Source organism: Motacilla alba, chromosome 2 (assembly GCF_015832195.1).
Source record: "Motacilla alba alba isolate MOTALB_02 chromosome 2, Motacilla_alba_V1.0_pri, whole genome shotgun sequence".
NCBI lineage: Eukaryota > Metazoa > Chordata > Aves > Passeriformes > Motacillidae > Motacilla > Motacilla alba.
Genome location: NC_052017.1, coordinates 78,082,680 through 78,108,209, shown reverse-complemented (window position 1 = coordinate 78,108,209; position 25,530 = coordinate 78,082,680). Strand labels below are relative to the sequence as shown.

At 40.2% G+C, this 25,530-nt stretch overlaps 1 protein-coding gene and 1 long non-coding RNA gene across 2 annotated transcripts in view; both read right to left on the bottom strand.

Annotated features, from left to right (window-relative positions):
- The window catches only part of ANKH (ANKH inorganic pyrophosphate transport regulator), a 103,257-nt gene that overhangs the window by 25,570 nt on the left and 52,157 nt on the right, over positions 1-25,530 (bottom strand). Inside the window, exons 2-8 of the mRNA XM_038130093.1 lie at positions 21,975-22,191; positions 13,503-13,621; positions 12,319-12,402; positions 9,748-9,918; positions 9,025-9,159; positions 5,985-6,077; positions 2,339-2,434 (exon numbers count right to left, since the gene is read on the bottom strand). Of these exons, the coding sequence (XP_037986021.1) occupies positions 2,339-2,434; positions 5,985-6,077; positions 9,025-9,159; positions 9,748-9,918; positions 12,319-12,402; positions 13,503-13,621; positions 21,975-22,191 (915 nt within the window). The remainder of the gene's footprint in view (positions 1-2,338; positions 2,435-5,984; positions 6,078-9,024; positions 9,160-9,747; positions 9,919-12,318; positions 12,403-13,502; positions 13,622-21,974; positions 22,192-25,530) is intronic.
- Positions 16,680-21,968, bottom strand: LOC119698326. Its single transcript, XR_005256121.1, has 2 exons — positions 21,066-21,968; positions 16,680-19,708 (listed from the first exon to the last, which is right to left on the bottom strand). It is a non-coding gene; the product is annotated as an uncharacterized LOC119698326 (long non-coding RNA).

Here is a 25,530-nt window from a genome sequence, read left to right as displayed (position 1 = left end):
AGTAGAGCCCCTGAATTAAAACACAGCTATCACCAATGGCCATGGGAGCTCACCTGGCCACAACAGAGGCAAATTGGAAGTCTACTTCCTTAGAGCCTGTGGCAGACATTAACATGAGTCATCCCAACATCTGCTGAAGCATTTGCAGGCTTATGCCTTTGAATACAACTGAATCTTTAGAGCTTGTGTCTATTTTTTTTTTTTTTGCTCTCTCTGTTGACAAGCAATCCTAAGAATCTGTCACTAGCAGGCAAAAATAGAAATGGGACAGGAAAAGCTATGGACCTCAAAAGTGTTTCTGGAATTTCACTGCGGGCAGATCTCTCATGATGAGCTCATGAAAGAACTGCCCTTGAAAGTAAAATGAAAACTTTTGGATACAAAATCCCAGGAAGCCACAAAATAAAAGGTAACTGAGGTGATTGAAAATTAGTCTGAAAACGGTAGTGATGGTAATGTGAAAAGCCTACAATCTATCAGAACCAGAGTAACCTGAAAAATATCATGGGGGATTAAGAATACAGCCAGTTCAGAGAAAACTCTGTGATTGAAAGATTATTCTCAGAACAATTTAGAACAAGGAAAGCTTTCCCCTTTGTGGGTCTGTAATAACACAGACAGACTGAGGGAGGCTCCAACTAGAGAGCCAACTAGAGTTATGTAGAGAACATAACTTTGGTCTGGAACAGGACACAAAAGAAAACGTCAAGGCATGTGATGGCAGATAATGAGAGCTAGGGTCTCATGAAAGTCTCCAGACAATGGCTAATTCAGTGGAGGCATATGTTTGTTTCCTGCTGTAGGAAATACAAGTTAGAGCAAGAGCTGTTGGTCTCTAAGCCACATGGAAAGAGGTCAAGCTTAAGGAAATTAAAAGACAGAGGAGATGCCACATTGGTTCATACAATTCTGTCTTTGAGGGTGGCCAGTTGTAGCTGTTTAGGGAAAAAGTAAAGGAAACAAAGAGCAGAAGAAATGTAATTCAGCTATGGATGGATTGAACTGCTTGATTTTAAACTGTTAAATAACACAGAGCTCTGTATCCCACATTCTCAGGTGGGGTGGAGATGGTTACAAATACTTCTGGCTTGTGTGCTGTAACATTTCCTTTGACCTAAATTAGTTTTTCTTCATGCATAAGCCATTTGCAACTCAGACATAAAGGTTCTACACTAAAATGAAGGGGAGAGAGAAATTCTGTCAGCACTCCCACACTCAATAGTAAATTTGTGAATGTAGGGAGAAGAAAGTTCCAAAGCAGCCAGGTACCCCACGGAAAGTATGCCATGCTGAGGGTAAACAGCAAACCTGTCTGGGGTATGAGTAGATTCAATTGTAGGACTTTAAGCATTGTATCCTAAAACAATCGCCAGATTTCCCAAGTACTTTTCTAGCACAATGAAGGACTTCTTCTATGAAAAACTTATTTTCTAGGTTCTCCTTTTCTTTTGTTCTTCTAGTGTGGGTAATGTGTTGAGATGATGTCCTGGTCCTAAGCACTAATATAAATCCATCCTTTAATACAAAAACATTGGATTTACCCTGGTCATCTGCTCCATTATTTGCTATGATTGCCACCAGCTGCAGTTTTCTTCCACAACTAGCTGTTTGTTGCTAAGAAGACTGCAGAAACAGTGTTCTTGGGGAAAATGCACTGTATTTATGTGTGCAAATTGGTCATTTTGAAACATGGCAGGCTCAGCAAAATTTCTCCCCAAAAATCACCCCCATGAAATGACACAGATTTAAACCCTTTACTCAGTGTCGGTACCATCTCTGAGATTGCCCTTTCTAGTTCATTTTGAGAGCAAACAGAACAAATGTGCATCAAAGTACCCCCACATGAAAAGCCAGTGCCAGGAGAGGCAGCAGGGAGACTGCAGGGTCATTCCATGCTGCGTTTCTCACCATTCACAGTAAATGAAAAATGCTCAGGGACAGGCTGCCATCCCATTGCATGTGACACAAACGCATTCTTTTGTCTTCCTGATACATTGGCTACATGAAGTTTTTTTCATTTTAAAAAAGAAACAAAAAGACATGAAAAGCAAAGCAGGTCTCTGATATCTTTTTGCAAGAGAGGCTGATTTGAAATGAAAAGTAGTGAAAATAAAATGGAGTAACTCCAACCTTTTAGATATGTAGCCTGAGCTAATGACAGATGATTTTCTTGTTACTCCAATACTATGATCACACTCCCTTCTCCAGATAAAAGCAACACAGCTTCACAAGACAAGACAACTCACCTTTCTGAAACTGCTAGTGCTTTTAGCATTAGGTAGAAGAGACAATTTTCTGGTTGAGATGAAAACCACTGAGCTGAACAAAGGTTTCTTACCGTTAAGGATAACGCCATGCAAACAAAAGTGAACTTCTTGATATGTGTCGCTGTGACGGTGCTGTTGGTGTTCACCAGTTTATTGCTGGGGTTATTCTAGGGCAAGAGAGAGAGATAGCGAGCATTAGTCTGGCTCCAGACTACCAGGAGCTGCTGGCAACAGGGTCATGCGCTGGACCTCACTGTCTGTGCCTGTCCATGTCTGACTTGGCTTGTTTACTTAATAACCTAGAGCTTTCTGAGTACTTTGTACCACTACAGAACATTTTCTGCTTAAACTGACAGCAACTGCTGCTACGGTCACTGAGGGCTGAGTAATCTCCCTACTTTTCCAAAGAATGAGTCCTATTTAACAAATTCAGCTTTGAAAAACGTTGGTAGCTCTTTCTAAGAAAACAGCATATGATTTTTTTTAAACTTTATTTTAATGTTTGCAGCATGTTTTCACAGGAAAAACTGGATTTGATTCCTTTTTGCCACAAATTGGTACCAAATCAAGAATGCAAGCATCCTTACTGATCCAATTAGACAAGCAGGTAATATAAACAAAGCTTCTGGAACAGCTGGCTCCATTAATGCAGTTTAATTAACAGAACATAAATAGGACTATTAGATGTTCCACCTTGAACATGGGCTCTGCACTCAGATGGCAGCAAAGTTTTATTTAAAACAACAAAAGCCTTTTTCCAAATGTCTAATATAGCAAATGAAGCTGAAGATTTAAAACTGCCCTTGGGGAATGCATAAAACCAAACTAAATGGTCTGTGAAAGGAGAGGATGGGATATCAAAGCAGGTTACCATTAGGAGCCCTTAAGGAAGAGGCTGTTAGGTCATCTATTGCATTTACCCTGGGATTGTTTGATATACACAAGTTTGTGCACCTGCTGATAAAACCTGTACATGAGAGGTACATTTATACACCCTAGATGTAACTTGGGTAGAACAGCAGTACCTGTCACAGAGTCAGCCTTCTCTACTGGAGTTACTCGTAGGAGAAACAGAACTATTGCAGACACATTTGGGGAGTGAAGCACTGTGAACAGTACATTATTCCACACACATTCAGGTGCTTGATGGAATTTTGCAATTTAAGGCTTTTGTTCTGATCAATGCAGTAATTGTACCTAGATAGCCCCATGTTCCTGCCTAAATACCCGCTTGGAAGTTTGGGTGCTTGAAGATGTAGCCAACCCAGACCCTCAAGCAGGAAGCCACTCTGTCTGACCTTTTTGGGAACAGGTTATGAAAACTCCCTGTAAGCATTTTTTCTTGTATCTATTACTATTAACTGTGTTTCTGAAGAAATACTTTGCTTTGCTATTAGTTTGCACAGATATGAGGATAAGCTTAGCTTACATCACTCACCACTGTTTAAATAAACCTTTTGCTGCACAGCTCAACTTTCTAACAAGCCTAAAATAGCAAAGAGGAAATAAAGCACACGCAAAACAAGTCATCCAAAAGGGCTGCTGAGAAAAAGCTTTCTCATTTGTTTGTACCTCACTGCTGCTGTCCTTGCCCTTGCCATACTCTGCCCTTTGCTCCAACTCTTGACCACATACTCTTTGGTCATAACTCTTCCACACTAGTTCTCAGAACAAAACACTGTGGAGCAAAAAGAATTCTCATCTAGTCAACAGATAAACAGCATTCACAAATCTCAAAACTGTTGCACTGAGTCAGGTGGCAGGGTCCATTAGGACCAATGGCATTATCACCATATAAAACAGCATACAGAGCACAGAACTGGCATATGCCTGCTCTCTTCCAAAATGTCAGAAGTAACCCTTAACTTGAATGCAATTGCTAGGCCATGGGGCTGCTTTGGACACAAAGTCTCATTAAAGACTGAAGTGGGACCCTGCATCTCTCTTACAAATGTGAAGAGAGATAATGATTTCCCTTGTGAAGACAAGGGAAATCATTGATCTGACTTCTCCAGTAGAACCCCTGAAGAGGGGCATCTCAAATCCCATCAGTCACTGGGCTGCTGATGGCCATCAGCATTGCCAGCCCCATGAATAACTGACAAAAGAAAATGGGAGTTTGCATGCAACACACTGTTTTGGCTTCTGAAAATCACAATGCACATCTTACAGCCTCCAGAAATAAAAAAAGAATTTCTATCTGGACTCCTCTGAGAAAGACTTATGTTATGGAAACAAAGCTTTTGGAAGGCACAGTGACACAAGGTGATTCATGACCAATGGAAAAGCAATTCTCACAGCAATCTTCAGAAACACACTGTGGGTTTCAGATTTGGTATTTATTGTCTGAAAAGTGCAGTGAAGGCATTTACACATATGGTTGCCAGGATGAGATACCCTTTATACTTCTGCTACCTCATTTTGTACATTTTATTACAAATTGCTCTTCAAACATGGAACTAAAATTCCCATGAGTACTTTTCCAGCAGTTAGATAAACTGTGCCCATCTGTGCCTTATCATAGCATTTTCTTCTTCACAGGGTCCCACAAGAGCCCCGTCAGAAGCCATTTAACTGAAATAAACAATGGACAAATCATAGTCTAATCTCGTCACCTCTGCAGTTGTAAGTGTATCTTTCATCAGCTAAATGAGACCTGAATTCAGGAGTCTTAATTGCTGTTACTACTACTTGACAATAGTGCATTTGATTGTGGCTTGCATCAAATGAGGTTAGCAGCTCCTGAGTTTTCTGTACCCAAACTATTTTTATCTTGCAGTTCACTGGGTTGGCATATGCAGTTCCTTTTCAGCAGCATGGCCTCTGAGAAAACCTACATGTGGTATTTTATCTGACAGGTCAATTTAGTTGTACACAGGCGGCAGGTTAGGAAGTTATGATTGATTTGACTTTGTGTTGGTTTTAAATTCTCCTTGGAAATATGGTGGATGACATTAAACAGGGCTTGTCCCAGTTAAATACACTCCAGAGAAAACAAACATATTTTTCATGAGTATTTGGAACCAGAAAGTTCAGTTACTAATTTGTAAATAAAGGGAAGGAGATGATCTGGCATTTGAATTCTAGAGTCACAGGACAGGACTGTTCTTTTCATAACATATGGACTAGTGTGTACCAGTCATAAATCAGAGCAAAAAAGAGACTAAACAAAATTAATTTTTGCTCTGTGCTCAGTTCCAGGAGCAGTCCTTGCATTCTTACATAATTACATGGCTTACCAACAAAAATCTTCATAGCCTTGGTCAGCTAAGTCAGTACTAGTAAAAGAATGTCTTTTATCTGTGTTATTGTCAGTCTATGAAACACTCTTTGCTAAATATTAACATAAGCAAACGAACCCAAACCCACTTGAGAGATACCACAAAACCCGGAGCAGAGACGTGAGCTTGCTCATTCAGTGATGACACTTGGTGAGAAATCACTTCATTACCTAAGTAACTACCTCATAGTGAGGACATTTTTTAATCCCTAAAAATACAGCACCTATCTATCCAAAAGGCAGTTTAATACCTTGTAACACAGAGCTAAGGTTAAAATTATAAATCAGACAACAGCTTGAAGCCACTGAAAGCCAAATAATTTAAACTAGATTTTAAGAAAACCTATCAGTGGAACAACAAACAGAGAGAACTAGGAGGACCACACACACAAAACCCCACAAGAGGTATTTATGACAGCCCTAAGAGGGACACTCACCTTGTCAAAAGCAGGGTATACAGCTCTGATCTCTGTCAGCCAGCCATAGGGCATGTGTCCCACTGGATATGTAGCTGTCAAAATCGCCACTGCCTAGGAATAGAGACAGAAACATGAACTTCAAATCTTCAAACACAACGGTGAAACTAACACAGGATTCTATTGCCCACCACTACCACCACAATGCAAAACCAGACCAGGGACTGGAAGCTTTTTGTTTCAGGAAGACCATCAAAATGGCCATCATTTGGCCTGGCATCTTAAGCTTATGAAATTTTTTTTGTGCCATGAAGTTACCTAAGTCAACTTTATCATTTCACCATCACTCTGATATGCTGAAATAAGAGTTAACTTGAGCTGTGGTGCACCCCTTACCAGGCCAACACCTTCCTCCCATATTGCTCCTGAGTTATTTTACCGACAGATAGCTGAGCAGCAGACTGCCTCGCAGCTCACAGTAGTTTTGGATCATACCGCATAATTTCAATTTATATACATTTTACTTGCTTATCCATAAATATAATAGCTTCAAGTAAGACAGACTATAAATCAGTGGATCTCAGTGGCTGACTGAGTTTGGACATCAATATGACTGCTTGGAGTCACGAGGCACTTATGAGACCAAAAAAATCTACCTCTCCCCACTTTGGTGCTCATCAATGAACAACAGACAAAAATAATTCCAGGTGAACATTTTTATTATAAGAAACAATTCACTGCCCTTTTACTCTCTTTTAAGTACAGTCCAAGAGATTTATCAGAGACATAATCTCGCCCCCATATTAATGTAAGAAATATTTTGGTGATTTTTCTGACTGCTGAAGAAAAAGTCCAAATATATGTCCTTCATGTAGGAAGGGTGTTTAGGAGCTCTTCCTGTGGCCACTTGTAAATCTACTGTCACTCCAAGTTTTCTAGTTGTTGGAGCTGAAATATGCATCTGTACTGAGAACTGCCTGACTCTCTTAACTCAAGAAATCAAAGTACCTTTGGGTGCCTTTTGTTTGCAGGTTCAGATCTGTTACAATCCACATTTTTCTGATTCATTTTACATCTGGCAATGGTACTGTTAAGAAAGACCTTTTTTAACTACCGCTGTTTCTGTTTCACTCCCGAACGTTCAAAATACATTTTATTGATTATCTGAGCCCATTTTCCCATTATAAATGTAACTGCTGTCTTTGCTTGCTTAAAAGATCTGTGCAAACACAGGACCAGGTAGCAAGCTAATTTGTTCCCTGTGCTGTTTAAAAAGAGAGTGGAACATGATGATATCCACAGAGAGGAACAGAATGGTATAGATCCTTCCCTGCTAATAATAGCATTAATAATGTTTAATGTACCTTGAAAAAGTAATTGGTTCAAATAAAACAAATTGGAATTTTAAGATAGTACCCTTTTTAATTGCACACCCTCCCATTACTGTATTTTCATCAAAATTTCCAGCTATAAGAAACCTAACTAGGTTAAATTGAATAAGGAATATAAAAGCTGTTTTGCATATTTTCATTGTTAAATCCAAAACGACTGCAAAGACATAGTACATGCTAAAGGAAAAAGTATTTCACTACCATATTGAGTATGCTAGATTCTGCTTGGATGAAAGTATTATGTTTTTAGTAGTGATTTTTTCCCAGTGTTTTTCCTCAGTTAGTGTTACTCCAACATACATACATGAAAGTTTTCCTAAATGTCTAGCACCTGTGTTTGAGGGAAAGGTCCCTATAAAAGCCACCACCAAAGGGGCATCCCAATCCCAGCAACTGTGCTGGCAATCCAAACAAAAGCAGAGAGAGCTGGGCAGTGCAAGTGGATTTGTGGTCCTCACGAACATGTTACAGCCTAGTCCTTCACAGGGACTACCTGCCCGCAGTGAAGGCTGCTGCTGTTATTGAATAGGGGACCTGTAAATTCCTGTGGACACAGATGCTCCAGACACTGATGTTATCTGTCAGCACCTCCTTTTGCAAAGGCAGTATTTCATAAATCAGAAAAAGTTGGCATGTGACCATTACTGTTAGTGTAAAACTGCCAGTAAATCCCAGTTGTGACACGTATTTGGAGTCATCCTAATAGCAACAAAATGGAACTGGCTAGCCATGAAATGTGATGTATCTAAAACTGAAAGTCATCAAGAAATGCAAAACTGATCTTTGCTAATTTTTGGCTCCCCTTGTACAAAGGTCACTGTTAACCCATAGACTGATCCCTGAATCACATATGTAAAAGTGTTAAGTTTCCTAAGTTCTTTTCTCACAGCTGTTTATTTGCAGTCCCTGGCACCTCCTGAGTGAGTGAAATACACCACATCATGTATGACAAACTAACAGCAATTCTTTGAGCTTCTCCTTTAATTTAGTATCTTACAGCTTTGCTTATCCTATGGCTATATGCATCTAGATGTCCTCGCATGAAACTGGCAGCAGAAGTCCCCCAGACTTCTTAGGAGAAGGGGTCAGCTTGTGGTGAGCATTGGTAAAGGCTCTGCATCACTATCAGAAATCTGTCTCCCAACAGCTGTAGGAGACTTACTGGAGTAATCTGAAATTCCTCAGGAGAAACGGTGCATTTCATATCCCAACCAGGAGGCAGATTTTTTTTATATGTGCTTTTTTATGTCTCTACATTGTTCTGTGTGATGCACTGACTGTTAACAGTAGTTTCACTTCAGTTTGCACAGACATAAAATATACATGACAGGAAAGAGTAGGATATGGGACTACTGTCAACTGTCCTAAAATTTCTGGGATCTAAATGCTCCAGACTATATGTCCTTATGTGTAGAGCATTAAAACCTGGGATGCAGGCATTGTTCAGTGAAAAAATTCTACTAGTCTTTTTGAGGGTGAGGTCCCAGTAGACCTGGCAGAAGGGCTCATGGTGAGAGTCCAAGCAATCTTCTTTTCAAGCATAAAAAGAGCATTGAACAGAAATGTACTTAAGACAATTTTTTTCTTGTCAGCTTGGCTGAGGAGAGCGGCACAGGGGTAATGCCATGGAAATGATCATTTGCAATAATGGAGAGCACTGCCTTTCTTACCTCTGTGGCTGCAGAACTGCCACCCAGGTCCCGGGAGACAAAGAGGTTGACAATGGGCCTACTTATTCGCTGAGTTGCCAAAATCAATGCCAAAGGCCACCAGAAACTCAGCATCTTCCTTATTGTAGCTTCTCCCTGCAACACAGGGTAAAAAAAAAAAGAAGTGAGTTTGGAAGAAAACATGCAGCACAGGACCAAAAGCATGGAGAAAGGTTTTCTGCTTTTCCCATCCATTGTCAGTTTGGTACATTCATTTCAATAATTTTTAATATGAGGAGCCTAAAATATTTTCACTCATGGTAGCAATACTGATTCAAAAGAAGATGTGTCATGGATCTCAATAAATAATGCATAAGGTGTCTATCTGCATAATTTTTTCTGACTACCAGACAAAGCTCCATGAAAAACAGTATGACATTTGAAGAAAAAGAGAAATTTTGATATCTTCTTCCATATGAACTAAGGTGTTCACTTAGTTCATGCTGTGCTGTCTTACAGCTCAGTACAGAGGTCCTCAGCAGACACATCCAAACCATGGAAGGCATTGTGTCACATATGCTGTTGCTGGAATAATTTCCACCATGACTCTTTAACTGAGAATGTTTTTTCCAGCAGGACAGAGAGAAGGCCCTTCATGCACAGTGGTTTAATGCAGTATTACAACACAAAAAAAAACCCACGTAAAATTACTAAATTCAAAAAACCACAAGCATGAAGACATACCCCCATTTCAGGTCCACTTCTGTCAGGAATAACATCATGTATGTTCCTGTAGTATCCGAGGCAGAGCGTGGTACACCGGACAAGTGCTCCCATGTATAAGGACAAGATTGGGATCAAGAGAGGCTCCCTGCACTCCAAGTGACTGTGAAGCAAAATGGCTACAAAAACAACCTGTAGAGAAAACAAACAGATGATTAACAATTTGTCTGTGTGCTTCTCCAGGGCTGACATACATCCTGGCTGATTCGTGGCTGATTCCTACTAAGCAACAACTTGCATGGCTACAGTGTCTATAGAAACTTTAGTGAGGAGCCCCCAGTATTTGGTCAAGTACATGAGAAGAACAGGAATTAACTTCACACTCTATAACACAGGACTTGAAATTTGGGCAGGTGTCAGACTAGAACCCATAAATAGGAGAAGGCTGGCATGAAAGTCTGGCAGGGTCTGGCAGCAAGCATGTGGCTGAGAGTCACCCTTCCCAGGAGAATGTGCTGTTCTGATACACACTGAGGCTGGAGACATGCTTCTAGGGTCAGCTTTTAAGCCCTACTGTTGGTTTTTGGTTTGGTTTTTTTTTTTTTTGGGCAGGGGTGAGGGTAGTGACAATTAAAAAGCCAGATTTTTAAAATATTCACTTCAACATTTAGGAGCAGGAAGTCTTATGTCAACCTAATTTTCAACTTTTTCAAGTGAAATTTCACTATTTCATTATTTGCTTTTCAGCTGAGTGCCACATTAATGTAAATTAAATGGAAACTTTCAGGCTAATGAACAGTTCATAATTCAGCCTCTTAAGACTAAATGCTCCATCCATAAAATTTAAAGGAACTGATGAATATGATATTATTCTCTTTGTTAAGTGCAGAGTGGATGAAATGCCTGTTAAATTCCAAATGACTCTGGATAGGGAGCACAACTGGAAAGCCAACTGTGTTTGGTGCTGTGAAGAGCAGAACCAAGACAATCCTGCCAGGATATGCTGGCATTCAAGTGAGTTGCAAGAAATAAAATACACATTGCTCAGGAGCATGTTCTCTCCTTCATTGCAAAGTTGTAGAAGTAGTTAAGAAAAGCCACACTCCGCAAATGTTCCCGAGGCAGGCCACAGTGCTTTTGAGGGTTTTCAAACCTACAAAAACATTGCTTTTCAGTAAATAGAAGCAAAGTTGAGTCACAAAGAGTGTGCACATCAAGCTACTCAAGAAGAAGTGGCTACTGCCTGTGCCCCTACTCCCTGTGTAGGGAGCATATGTAGCTCTGGGCTATGACAGCCACAACTTTTTGTGTTCTTGGATTTGCTCTTGCTCTGTGTAGTATTCTGTTGAGAGAAGATGACAGGTGTCTTATTCTTCACAACCCTGGCACCCCACTCACCAACCGCTGTGGAAAGGGCACGGCCAAAATAAGAATTTGTTTCTGTATTTAGCTGCGCATGACCTGACACCCAGGGTCAGGAAACTTTGTAGGTCACATCGGAACAAGAGGAGACCCTGAGGGTTGAGGTCATTTGCAGTAATTGGTATTATCTCTGGGGATTTAGTGCAGTACTGTAGTGGGGCAGACCTGACAAATAGAGAGCAGCAACTGACTGAATGGTTCAACCTGGTTTATGGTTTCCTTATGTTTAGTGGAAGGAAAATGCTATGGAAAATTGAACTGAGTGCCATTGACTTCATATTTCCTTCGATGTCGTACTGTTGTATTCCCTTTCTTATCCTGTTATTACACCATATAGCTGGCAATGGGGCAGTACAGCAACTGTTTACAGTTGCTGGGACTCTTAATTTCCTAATATTTTTATATGTTTTCAAATGAGGGCTCTATATTGGTTCTTAAATGCTGCAACACAGTGTGTATGAATGTTGTTTTTTCAGTGTGCCTAATACAAAGCAACAGGATAGTTAACACCTCCCTTTTGAAAGTTCAAAAACCATTTTGTCTACTCTGAATCACCCAGGGGTTATCACCACAGACCCCTTTTGGAGCACTTCTGAGCCTTCACCTTTTGGAACAGGAACAAGTACTCAGAAGGCAGCTTACACTGCATTTCCTTGGATTAGACACCACGTGCAAAACTGACAGGTCAGCTGGAGAATCATGCCTTCACCTCCAGCTCAGGATTTCACTGGAACTGTGCGAAGTGCTGGGGAGAATGTACAGAGAGAGTAAGACCTATTTCAAAGCATTTTCTAGCCTCAGGATTGGTAGCAGCCCGTGGTCTCTTTGCCTGACCTTTCTTTTCCCCAAATGTACATGTGTACATACAGAACTTGTTTCTCAGCCATTATGAAACAGGGCTGTGGAAGTGCTCCAGGACATGACCCTAAGCCAAACAGCCCTGGGAACTGACTTGATCCAGTGAAGTGAGACTGTCCTAAACCACAACTGCCAGCAAATAGCCTTCACATGATGAACAGTCAGAGGGCAGCACACAAGATTACTTCCTCTGGTGTCTTGCTTATGGAAGAGAGAGAAGGCACAGAGAGACTCCTGTACTAGAGTTCCTGTTAAGGAAAGCATCTGCTCCATAATACAATGGGAATAGTGACTTCCATGAGGAACCTTTACCTGAGCTATGACATCTGAGATGGAGGCACATCCCACTAGGAAACTGTACTTGTGTTTCAGCAGAATCCCAGCATGGGTCCATGCCTGAAAAAAAGACAGAGAAAAGTATGGGAAGCAATTATGATATTGTAAATGATTTCAGGTCCAAGAATGCTGTTTTCTGGTTGCTACATTGTATACAAGCAACCCGCAGCAGTAGCTGGTGTGAACCTGGGCAAACATTAAGCCATTAATGCCAAGAAAGCACTGTTGCATTGAGTTCATCATTGCCAGGCTGGCAAGGAGAATAGGGATAAATTTATACACTGTATAGACATTTCTGAGCACATCTAGTAAGAAAGCAGCCCTTCACAAATCAGATGCTGCACAGGATGAATTATCATAGTAAATCTAATAAATAATCATTCACCCACTGGATGCACCTCTGAAATGTAATATCCATAGGCCCACTGAGTTACAGTGAGTTCTGTCTGGAAAAGAAATCCAACTTCTTTTTAATGATCCAACTTCTTTTTATTGTCAGCAACTGTTTCAAGTAGACAAAGTGGTGAGAAGGTGGTGGAGGCATTAGCATGAGAAGGTTCTCCTTTACCAGTTTTACACAGAGGTAGAGGCATTAAAGAGAGCTGCCACATTTTCATGTTGTGCAGGCCACCAATGAGCCTGGTGATCTGGGAAGCAGCAGCTCTCCCCATGTGTGGATCTCTTGCCCAAGCATTTGAGATGTACTGGAGTTAGCTGTGCTTGCAAAAACTGATGGTAAGAAACATGTTTTTGACAAATTTGCTTTGAGAAATTATTGATTTTATTCCTTGTGAGCTCTGCAGGTCTGGGAATGCATGGCAAATCCAAATCTTTCAGCACAAATCAGAATGAGGTCACATACAGACAACCAGTGCAGCTCATCACAAGATGACCAGTGCTTTCCAACAGGCACATACTGTAAATCTGACAAGGCAGCTGAAGTTTTTGACATTTGTCATTTTCTCTGGATACTTAAAGTCCACTCAGATGTTTCCTTCATGTAGCACGAGATGAGTCTAGGTATATACAGAATTACTGCTTGCAAAGGACACACCTTACTTCTGCATAATTCAGTTCCCCATTAGGTAACAAAGTTTGTGAACTAAGGTCACAAAAACATAACATTAACATTAAATTTCAGTTCTGAATCAGGCACTCACCATGGCATCCATAAAAGGGAAGGCAGCAAGATAAAGGAAGGCCCTCCGAGTTTTACTTCCCACTGATTCATCCACATGGTGCAGCTTATTAATAATGTAATACCCCAAATCACTATATGCTGTAGAGAAACAAGATAAGAATGAAAAACAAAGGTTGCATATGTACTCTTGGGTGACATATTCAGAAGTACCTGAAAGACTGTAATGCCTTGGAGCTCAGACACACATCCACTTAGCAAGCAGCTGCAAGGGCTTCAGATATAGCAGCCTCACCAGCTGCTGTTTATGACTAAGAAGTGCTCTCATGGTTCTTTTTAAAGTAACCTTTGGCAGAGGTGTGATAACAAATGGCTGGATTGGGAGATGAGTATAGTAAGTGCCACATCTGTTTGCTAAATGAACATGCTGGTACTCCAGAAAATCTACTGTTCCTTCATTAAATCAAGGCTCTTTGTTAGAAAAACTTTTTCACCAGGCATTGTTTACTTCATGGCATATAGTGCCTTATAAATGCTGAAACCATCTATTATCACTGCATTCTCATGACATTACCTGTAAACCTGCCCAAAGCTGTAAAAGGATACTGTGATTTGTGATGGCATGCAACAAATCACACTCATTATGTCTCTCCCTTACTCTGCCTAATGACCACCTCTGCCAGGACCTGTCAGGACACTGTGCTTTGCTGTGCAGTCCCTGGGCAGCCTTGACCTGCCTTAGCTTTCTTCCTTATCTAGAGCCAGCACCTCCAGAGCCACAAGTCAGAATAGGGCACCTCTGGAAATCAGGGGGTTTCCACTTCTGATTCCAGTGTGTTCTTCATCATCCAGTTTCAACCCAAGACAACTTTTAGTGTTGGAAAACTCTCTCTTTCTAGGCCTCTCTTCTCAAAATGTTGGGTTGAAGGCTGCACAGACATGGGAAGTCCCTACACAGCTCTCTGTAGAACTGCTTACAGCTCTGTTTGTACCCGTGTTATCCAGCTCTTTTAAAAACCCCAGAGTCCTCCCAATAACCAGGAATAACAAAGGCTGTGACGAGTCTGAACTATGGAGACAAATATATTATGGAGAGGTAAATAATACAAATCAGTTTTAACCTTTTATAAACTCTGTTCTAGACCTGCACATCATTACTTGATTTCCTCTATACACTTGCAAATGTTGTTAAAAGAATTATTAGGCTGTAAGGCCGACATCTTCCAAGGCAAGTAATGGCAGAATTATTTGTGTCTGAGGAACCTTATTTCAGGTTCTCTCCTAGTTGTGTATTTTCTAAGTTAACTATTTCAAACGTGAACATCTATCTAATTTTCCATCTACAACAACCCTATTATCTTTGTACAAATCTTCATATAGGGCATTTCAGGAAAGAAATCCTTCTCATGCATGCAGGTCTCATAACTGGATTGACAAATGCTAACTTTAGTCATCAAATTCAATCCTCTTAGCCTAAAACTGCCTTTCATAACTTGTAAACAATATTTGGAAGCAATTAAAGAGGAGTTAAGGTTGTCATTGTTTTGTGATGGCTTAGAGATACAGCAGTTAAATGATTAACAGAACTGAAAAGACTATTTGAGTCCAAATAAGCTAGTGTAAACAAGATAGTAAAATAAAAAAGGTGGTATGACAGCACTGTGAACAAGCACAAGCCTCATTGCAGATAACCAGGACTACCCAAAAGATGCTAAAAATGTTTAAAACTCCTCCTTTCCCTATGCTGGTCCCTATCTACATATCTTTCACCTGAACCGTAACTATTAGACTCTCAGTCTCCAAATTCACTCAGTAAATCCCAAGTTGCTTAGCCATCTTCCTGAGGCACTCCCAGCCTTGTTTTCTTTTGAAGAGGGTTGGGAAAGAATTTTAAACCAGGACTCCAACTTTTCTTCAGTTTGAAAAAGGCAGTTTAGTCCCTTAAGTGTTCAGGTGCTTGTTGCAGCTCAATCAAACATCAAGCTCAGCCTTTTATATTTTTGCATGAATAGCCATATGCCAATCTTCACTTGGTGTTTTGAAAACTCTCATCTACAAACGTTTTTTTGTGTGGTAAGTCCTTGTGGAAAGCTGCTTTTATGGCAGGAAAGTACATGGATGTTCCTGAATCAACTTATTTCAATGAAGGGAAGAAATCTGGAAGGTCTGTGAGGCAAGCCGTGCGGGAAGGTGAACCGAACTTTCTCTTCCGCTCCATTGATTGTGCTTTACACGTCTGCACAAAAAAACCAATGCAGGTAACACACCACCTTATCCTCCACAAAGGGACTGAGAATCGTAGTCCACATGCTGAGGAACCTGCTTCTGTGGAGGGGCCACCTCCAGCAGAGCAGTGCCAGAAGCACAGCACGTTGGAGAAGTCACCCTTCTCTGCTCTCCCTATCCTTTATCTGTCTTAAATGAGACTTTTAAAGTGTTTAGAATGTGAGTAATAAGTAACCTTTTTGTCTCTAAAGGCCATTGTGGGTTTTTTTCATTGGTTTTTTTTTAACCTAAAATGTACTATTACAGAAAAAAATCACAGGGTCAGAGGCTGAACTACTTTCACTTTTAAGAAAAGAGTCATAGATTATTGGCAGGGCACTCTCAAGGCACTTATACCATTACAACTCATAGCACCACATTGTTAAGGTTTCTAGGGATATCAGCACTCTAAGCTTGAAAGATTTTTTTTTCTCTCCCCATCAGAAAAATGCACTTTTTAATGTGATTTTGGTTTTAAATTTGTAATGGTTAAACTTAAAACATTATTTTCAAAATAGTCAACTATTTCATATGTCAGTGAAAGCACACAGTCACCTTCACTGAAGTCCATAAATGTTTCTGTCCTGACAAAGAAGGATTTAGCAAGCTGAGATTCACTGACAAACATACAGGCATGTGTCACTGAGCTGTGAATCAAGCAATTGCTGATGCAATTAGAACTTAACCTTGGCCAACCTTACAAACTTATTATGAAGAATGGTACAAAATTAATAACACAGACAACAGAGCCAGAGAGTATTACATGAATCTAAAGCAGATGGCACTTCCCACTTCTTGCATCATTTCAACTAAAACAAAAAAGTCCAAGACAAGCTGCCTGTTTGCTCTTCTCTAATACATAATTTGTTTTGCTATGTCTAAGGATCAGATTTGCTACAGAAGCTAAGCATGAATTCTTGCTTTTGTTTTTTCCAGTTGAGTTTTAAGACCCAGAAGGTCAAGAAATGACACTGAAAACTGTACACCTAATTGGATCTCCGTGCCCTTACACTGATTTCTCTAGCAAGCCAATTACTACCACACAAACTTCAGACACCCTTAAAACAACACGCTCTTAATGATGCCAGCAACCTCAGACAAATACCCGAACTGTAGTTATTTTAGAGCTGACTGCTACTCAGCATGTCATACTTAAATCACAAAGAAAACATTCTCAGAGGAAGTGACACCATTTACTTCCAGACATGGAGCAACATATGTCAAAAATAGGTTTACCGGAAGAAAAAAATCCAAAACATGATTTTGGGTTAAAGTGTGTTCTTTCTTGGCACATTCCATTTACATACTTTGCTGCCAGTTTTAAAAATGAACTTGGAGACTTGAGAAGTAACAATTCTATTCTGCTGCTTGTCAGAAAGATGGTTCACATGGCCAAAACTGATGTTCATCAGTTTCTCAACCACAGAATGTTCTGAGTTGAAACAGACACACAAGGACCAAAAAGTCCAACTCTTAAGTGAATGGCCTGTACAGCGACCAATCCCACAACCTTGGTGTTATTAGCACCATGCCTAATGCACTGAGCTAATTCGTTCAACTAAGTGATTTGGGCACATAGGAAAATACCAATGTTAAAAAACAATAGCAAATCTTCATTTGGAGATGCCACAGTGTATACAGATTTCTTTATGTCTTTGATTAGCCTGAATTTAAAACAGAAGAGAAAGCCTCTGTTTTCCCCATGTGAAAGCTCAGATGAGTGTTTAAGGTGTTGAGATTTTTCTTCTTTGCTTATTATAGCAATACATAAATTAAAGAAAACCAAAACAGCTTAGGAGCATCTCAGTGAAGACTGATTACTGCAATATTTTTCTGTGCTCAGGTCTAGCTCCAAAATGGCATTAGTTGATTTTCCCTAATCTATGAATGACTTTTGGTATCTGAAATATCTTTATATAAGCCAACATTTTGTAAGTCTCAAAATTATCCTGTTTAAAATGAGACACAATCACTGCTATCCAAAAGTGCTTTGGTCATAGGCTTTCTTCCTTTGTCCTGAGCACCTTGTTGAAAAGAAACTGCCCCTGTTGTGGGAAAAGGGTAGGGGCAGCCAGGGGTGCATGTGACTGCTTTAGCAGTGACCATGCTGAAGTAGGACAAATTTTTAATTAATAACATTTTATTTTTATTTAGAGAGGAGGGGGATGGAGAAAGCAGCAAGCCCAGATATATTCTGATTTGTGTTCCTGTGCTGTCCCTTTTTTTCCAGGGCAAAATGTTTAGTATACCCCAGTACAGTGATCTTGTCGGAACAAGACTGACTAAAAATAAAATACCTCAGCTTGTTACAACCCACTGTAATTCCTAGTCTCTGGAAAATTCCAGTAGTGTTACACCGGAATTGGTGGGATTACACCTATGTAAGGTGTAATTCCTATGGAGATTTTTAATGTACATGCAGTACATGCAGTGATCATACATGTGGGAAGTTCTAAAGTATCAGTAAAATTGCCAGGAACTGCTGAAGTGTTCCCCTGTGCAAACTATGGCCCACGCCCAGCAGCCTGACAGCAAAAAATGGGCACAAAAGAAATCACTCACATGTCTTGGCCATCCAGTCTGCCATAGATTACTGCAAAAGTTAACCTACACTTAAGTTTACTGGTTACTAAAGTTCCAGCTTTTTTCTCCTGGTGATGACAAGGATCCATCATGTAGTTTTTAAACAGGGCTAGTAAAAAGCAAAGAGGGTATTTCCTCAAAGTAACTGCTGCCCTGTCATTTCTGGAACTACTGAGAATTATTCAAAAGCAAATAAACTTTCTCAGTATACTATTTCTCAGTAAACTAGTGAAAAGTTGAACAATGCTGTTTTATTGACAAAGAAAATGTGCAAATTCTTCATGACACTGATTTTAAAAGGCTCACTTAGTATGGAGGGCTTACCAGCAACACTAAGAAACGCATTATGTTAGCATAATGTTATATAAATTCCTTTTCTCCTCTGTCAAGCTGGCAGTTTAGTAAGATGTCAAAAATATGCAGAGAAAGACTTAGCTTCTTGAATCCCTCCTCTTACAGCCACCAAAAAGCCAGTCTCTGAAACAACAGGACACTTTAGACCCTGGCTCCATAGTGACCTCCCCACCAGGGGACTAACCGGTGGCAGTAGATGCCCTCAAAGTAGCCCAGGGGAAGGAAGGCAGAATGCTATATTCCAGATCACACCTGAAACAGCCAGTCCAGGAATACTGTACTGACAAGGTTTACAGCAGCGTTGGAAGTAGGATGAGAACATGGCTTTGAATCCCTTTGGCCAATTTTGTTCTCAGTTGTTACTGCTGCCTGTACAGGGGAGTGACAGGAGCTGCTGCTGAGGATTTTGCAGACCTTCATAAGGATGTGGCTGGGTAATGATTGAGGGACCCAGAGCTTGCAGCTGTGAGTTCAAGTGGTTTAGCTCAGGCAGTCACTGGCACAGAGGACTGCATGAGCCCCAGTGGGGAAGCAGCAGTGGGAAGCTGCTGCTGAAGCAATGAAGCATGAGTCAGGTGGGTGAAATGGTCTGGTTTGCTATTTTCCATGAGTAGAGGCCACTGCTTGTGAGGAGCTTTGTGTGTGGACTGCAAATAGTCTCTATCACAGTTGGAAATGTGGTGATTCATTGTGGTCACTGTGTTTCTGCCACCACTTGTTTTCTTCCTTTTGGTACTCCTTATTTCATTCGCCTTTTTGTTTTCTGTTTCTTCCTGGGCTTTGACAGTCTACAGCAGATAGACATGTCATCTTCCTTAGCCCTATATTTATGGCATGTGGAAAAAAATTCAGTCCCCTAAGTGTTATTTGTTTCTCTTTTTCATCCACCAAGCACCAGTGACCTGTATTTGTGTCTCTTGTAGACAGCCTGTGATAGGCTTGCAGCTGCTGGGGAGCACTTGCAGGTCCTAGGAGGCTGCCTGTCACTGGACTCCTTCTCTTCTTCCTGCTAGGCAGGCTGTTTATCTGTGGGTCAGAGCAAAATAATCAGGACTTGAAACAGGTTCAAAGGAAACTTGGAACATAAAATTTGGCAACATCACCCAGGCAATTGGTGCTAGAATCTGACTAACTCCATTCCCTCAGGCGCTCTGCCAGTCGCTGCTGTGGCCTTTGCATATTTTCAGGCATAGACAAGTTAAAATACCAAAAAATATTTTGCAGTCTGTCACCATAAAAAGCTGAAAGATTGTATGCAGCCCTTTAATTCAGGATTTTAAAGCATGGTAAGCACAGCCTCCTTTTTTTCCCAGTGTCTGCAGAGTGCATTTCAGAGGTTCTGAACTCAGCAGGGCTCTACTTCCAAGCAAAGGCAAGAAACTTAGCTGACAGGTTTTCCAACCATTGCTCCAAACACCTCCTTTCAATAGGACGTCCCACACGGAAAATCCAGTTATGTCTTTCACCTGGAAATCTGATAGTTACACTTAAAACTTTCTTAAAATCTATCCTAGCTTAAAATAAAATACTGTATGACTAGAAAATAACTTTTTCTCCAGCTGGCAAAGGCAAAATCTTTGACCAGCACTGGCAGAAAAGCAAGTGAGTAACTAGAAGAGCAGCTCTGGGGGATGAAAAAACATTCCAAGCAAAAAAATATGAGAGCCAAATGTACAAATGGGCCAAAATTTATAACACTGACTCAATAAAACAGCTTCAAATGTAAACATGTTTAAGAAGTGACCAATCGAAATCAGTGAGTTATATTAAATGGAATGCGTGGATTCAGCTTATAAAATTAGCAATATCTAATCCCTGGCACACAGTTGTCCTGGCTAGTGAGCCATAACTGTAAGCATTTTTTATGACTGTAACATGGAGCAAAGCTAAATAGCACAGGGCTTGCATACCAGTGGTGGAATAAGAGATATGCTGGTCAAAACAAACTGTAGTGCTTGGGAGGCACATAGAGCTGGTGAATGTAGCTGGCAGCCAGTAAAAGGGCAAGAGCTGGGGGCATTTGTGTTTACCAGATGGATGTTGAACCTACTCAGGCAGGAACTGAAATAGTGCTATTCTATTCTATTCTATTCTATTCTATTCTATTCTATTCTATTCCATTCTATATGATGAACTGCAGCAGATGTTGCCCTTGAGATACTAACAGCCTGACAATGAATGCTCCCTTCAAGGCCACTCTGAGATTTCACAGCAATTCAGGATATTGCCATTATACTCACATTTCCCATTTTTCTGTGATGGAATGACACCCTGCTGGTGGTGATCCAATCCAATGCCTGTCAACCAACACATGCCTCCATAGGCTGTCACAATTACTTCCTCCCTCCCACCCCTTACAACTCTCAGCTTTTTGGGATTTTACCTGTTCAATGCAGTGCACTCTCTGCTTCTTCCTCCTGTTCCTCGTTGCTACAGTCCAGAGGTTTCAGCTCTGTAGAATGAGCCAGAAGGTGCAGAGAATCGTGTGGAGTTCTTGGAGAGGATGATGTTAAAAGTCTTCCAAGTTAAATGGCATTATTGCTGTGACTGATGCTTGAGCCGATATTCCATTTTTGTGGGCTCTCAAAAACTGGAAAATCCTTTGGCTGCCTCTTTTAATGTTGACTTTGTGTCTGCTTGTGTATTTTCTTTGTTTCAGAGTACATTCAGGGAGTTGGTCTCAGTTTGGTAAGAGCTCAGTTGCTCTTACTAACCTTTTCCTCACAGATTAATTATTCAACAGAAGTGGATGATAACTCGGAGCAGTAGAGAGTACTACCTGGTAGTTTAATGAGGATGCTGACTCCTGCATGCTGAGAGTTTTGTACTGTGAGCTAAGTAGCAAAGGAATAGATACAGAAGGAGTACACCAACAATGCCACCAAGGACTGACAAACAGCCCTACCAAGCATACCTTGAAGGCCTGCCAAACCAACCCAGCAGATACTGTTAGATGATCATTACTACCTCCCAGTAACACTGAGCTATCAGCTCCAGGCAACCTGTCAACCTCTTCAACGTTTTGCTCACACATGTGACTGAAAGAGATCAGCAGCATGTTTTGTTTCCAGGCAGGAGAGACCTGTGCCTGAAATCTGCTCCTTAAAAGCTTGTTTAAAAAGCACTAAAAATTGCGTGGATAGGCAAGATACCAGCCCAAGAGAGCTCATCTCTTCTGCATCTCCTGTTGTACTTACAAGATGAAATATTAAGCCTACAGCTTAAGCAGTTTGAAGAATGGATGAGGGAAACAAATTAAAAGTCATATTAACTAGACATGAAGTGACCTTACCTATTAAAGTATGAAATACAGCAGCTACAGCGCCAGCCACAACCATGCACAAAACTGCTTTGGTCCTGTCTCTCTTGCTGTTCACAAACACCAGACCTACATTTTTGAAGTCACTCATCGGACCTGTGAAGAACTTCATCAGGGAGTATGCCAGCCCATAGCTGGCCAACATTTCCACAGCATCTTCCTTGACAGCAGCAATGCCCCTGTTCAATGCCTGTTGAAATACAGAAAGAGCAAATTATGTAGCACATGTGGAAGGGTACCAACCACAATCTCCTGCATCTGGTTTCGGAAGGAACAAGCAAGTTTAGCTGTCATTGTTCTCACCCCAAGCTGGACTTTATTTCTTTGGATTCAGCAGCAGTAACTTGTGACCTGTGACACAGGCAAAATAATTCAATATAGACTAAATTCAAGTCAAGTAGACTTGAAGATAAGGCAAGTATCTACTTCTGAAGTATATAATGGAACTTCTCCCATACCAAAAGTCAGTCTCTTTCTTTCTTAGAGTAATTTTATTACCTGGTAATAGGAATGGATAATACAAAACCACTGAAATATTGCTCTGAGGTTTCAGCCATGATTTCAACAGAACATCGTCCTTGCAGCTCATCTTTCCAGGCAAAAGCTCTGACATACACTCTAAGTTAGGGAGCTAAAATTTTTTTTTCAGTGTAACAAGCATTTCACAATATCCCATGTAATTGCTGCAAATAGCTGATATTAGTCTATTACCTTCATTGTTTAATGAGGCCAAATATGCATGTGATTAAACATAACTGATCTCCTTTCATGTTGTTGACATATACATATATGTGTATATGCAAATTTGTGTATTTGTATTTGATACCGTAGTCATTTATATCCCCTTGTAGCAAATTTAAAAATAACTACAGTACATATTTTTCAAGACATATTCAGGAACAACTAACTTACTAATTTATTCTCGGTCTGTGTTTAGGAAATGTGTGCCAATTAATCACTGAGAATTAGATGGATTATTCTTATAACTAAGGCGAGCTGTAAAAAAGATGTGTAACATTCCTTCAGATTCCAGCTTGAACCAAAATGCTTCTAAAGTATTGAATAAAATGACAGAATGATAAATTTTATCCGCAGTGTGACAGCATCAATCATCTGGTGCAACAAACTGTTAAAACAGTATTAGATTCAAAAAGCATGAAGGGTGAAATATGATTTTGTTTTAACAAGTATTTAGTTCCTATGGGTTACAGCTGATATGTGTTGACAGGGTCACGGCAGTGAGTCCAACCAGGAACATCTTGCCAAGCCACCACCCAAACCTCACTGACACTTACACAGTTCAAATACCACTTTATCTGAATGAACAAACCAGCTAGAATATCATCAGGTAATTGTGGTGAAGTTCTTCCATTTCAAATGTAAGCATAAGCTTTTTATTGCAGTTATTTGACTTTATTTGCCCTTCCAAAGATCATACAAGCAAGCAACTCCTATTGACTTGAAAAGAACCTGTGTCCCTGAGGTAGAAATCAGCCTTTTTCCTACTGTTCTTTTCCACTCTTTCTATAAGACATTCTTAATTTTTGAAACTAAAGCTGCACTGTCAACAGAGCAAAAAGCTGTAGAAAATACCAACTTCTCCACCTTTGATGTCTGCCAAATATCTCTCTTTTAATGTGCTCTGACCTGAATGCCTGAAGCTCCAAACATTTTCAACTGTCTTGCTCCAGTTTGTTCCTTCCTGAAAGAACCATGCGTTAGCTATGAAATAGCCGCAGCTGCTATATGCAACTTTTCCTGGGATATAGATAATTCCATCTATTGCATTGATATCAGTTCAAATTATATTAAATCTGCTGATGCCAAAAGCACTAGTGTGTGCACAAAAGTCTATTCAAACAATTTGTGAAAGACTGTGGCCTCTGAAATGAATAGTCAAGTGTAGTTATCTTTAGTGATGATACTTGTGATGGTGAAGTAATCAGTTTCAAGGTGTGTACAGAGTTACAATCTTCCAATTTAAACTTGCTAAAAAGATGCCTGATCTCCCAATTGCTGTTGCCAGCAATAGACAAATAGCCTTAAATTACGCCAAATAAAGGGTTCCTTGGTCATGGCTCTTCCCTTCTTTTTTCTTCTGTCAAGAATGAAATATTTCTGGCAGCTTCAATTTAAAGAGAAACAGCTAACCACTATCAGGCAGGCTACTTTAAAAACTTCTCATCACATGTAAACAGCTGAATTATTTTCACCAGTTTCAAAAGCACAAGTGCTTTCTTCCTGCTTTGCACAAATACAGAATACCAGAGTCTGTGGAGGATGGTAAGCCACTTCTGACAAGGTCATGGGATAAACATGGCTTTAAGAAGTAACTTTTTGTCAAAAGGCATGGCACTATGATCCCTCTGCAGAGAGAAACCCTTGCCTAGCACAGACCTCATGCCAATGAAAACAGCTCCATATGACTCTGGCCCTGGGGTAACTAAGTTTTTCCATCTAAGTAGGACAGACAGAAAGACTTGAACACTCCTCTTTCTTTCCCTCTCTGGTTTTACTGATCTCTTTTGAATGAACAAATGACAGCCAAGTAGATAGCTTCTGAGTAATCTTCCCTGGAGACACTCTGTGTACCAGGTAAGGTAAACTGGCAAAATCCAAAAGGGACTTCTGTAAGAGACATGTTGCCATTAATTTTACTCCTGTGGAACGTGTGGCTGACATGATGAAATACTCTAGAGGCTAGCCCTGAAAAAGAAATCCTTCTAAATGCTTCTTTGGAAAGATCCTTAGGAAATGAACAGTCAATAGGGCTGTGTTTAGGGATGGTTTAGCTTCTGTAGCCTTTTCCTTTTTCACTTTAAGATGTCAATATAAAACTCTTCATCCTCAATTTTCAAACTCCCTATTAAAACTTTTCTACCCTATGTACTCCCAAATATTTTTGCTTCTGAAGCTGTTGATACCATATTTGATATCCTAAAATTCACAAGAAATCCTAGATAACTGATAAAGCTGCTTTGGTGTGCAATATGAAAGACACAGATACTTGATCTTTCACGGCATGCCAGCCATGCAGTTGGCAATCTTCCAGTCTAATTTCCTGTTAGATTTCCAATTAAATTTCTCATAAAAGAAGGCAATATAAATGAGGGCAAGGCCTCAATTTTTTAATCTGACTCTATTTTGAACCCTTTTTGTGTGAACAGAAATCAATAAGGAAACTTCATCAGTGGCATCTGTGTCAAAAGAAAGCATATTTCCACAAAGATTTGTGTAGCTTGGTGAAGTCACACAGAACTAGGTAGCAATAATACTAATGACAATATTTAACACAGCATGTTAGCTTGATTACACATTTCAGGTGTCATCCTCCTTTGAAATGGCTTATTCATACCATATATGATGAGATAATTAGGCAATCCAGATGCTGGAAGACAGGTAGATGTTGGTGACATCACCTTCGCCTGAGTTCTTAATGAACCACTAATCTAATACAGTAGTAGGTGAAAGTGCCACAGTAGAGTGCAATTTGTCAAATGTAATTAAAAGAAGCCATAGATTATGCTGA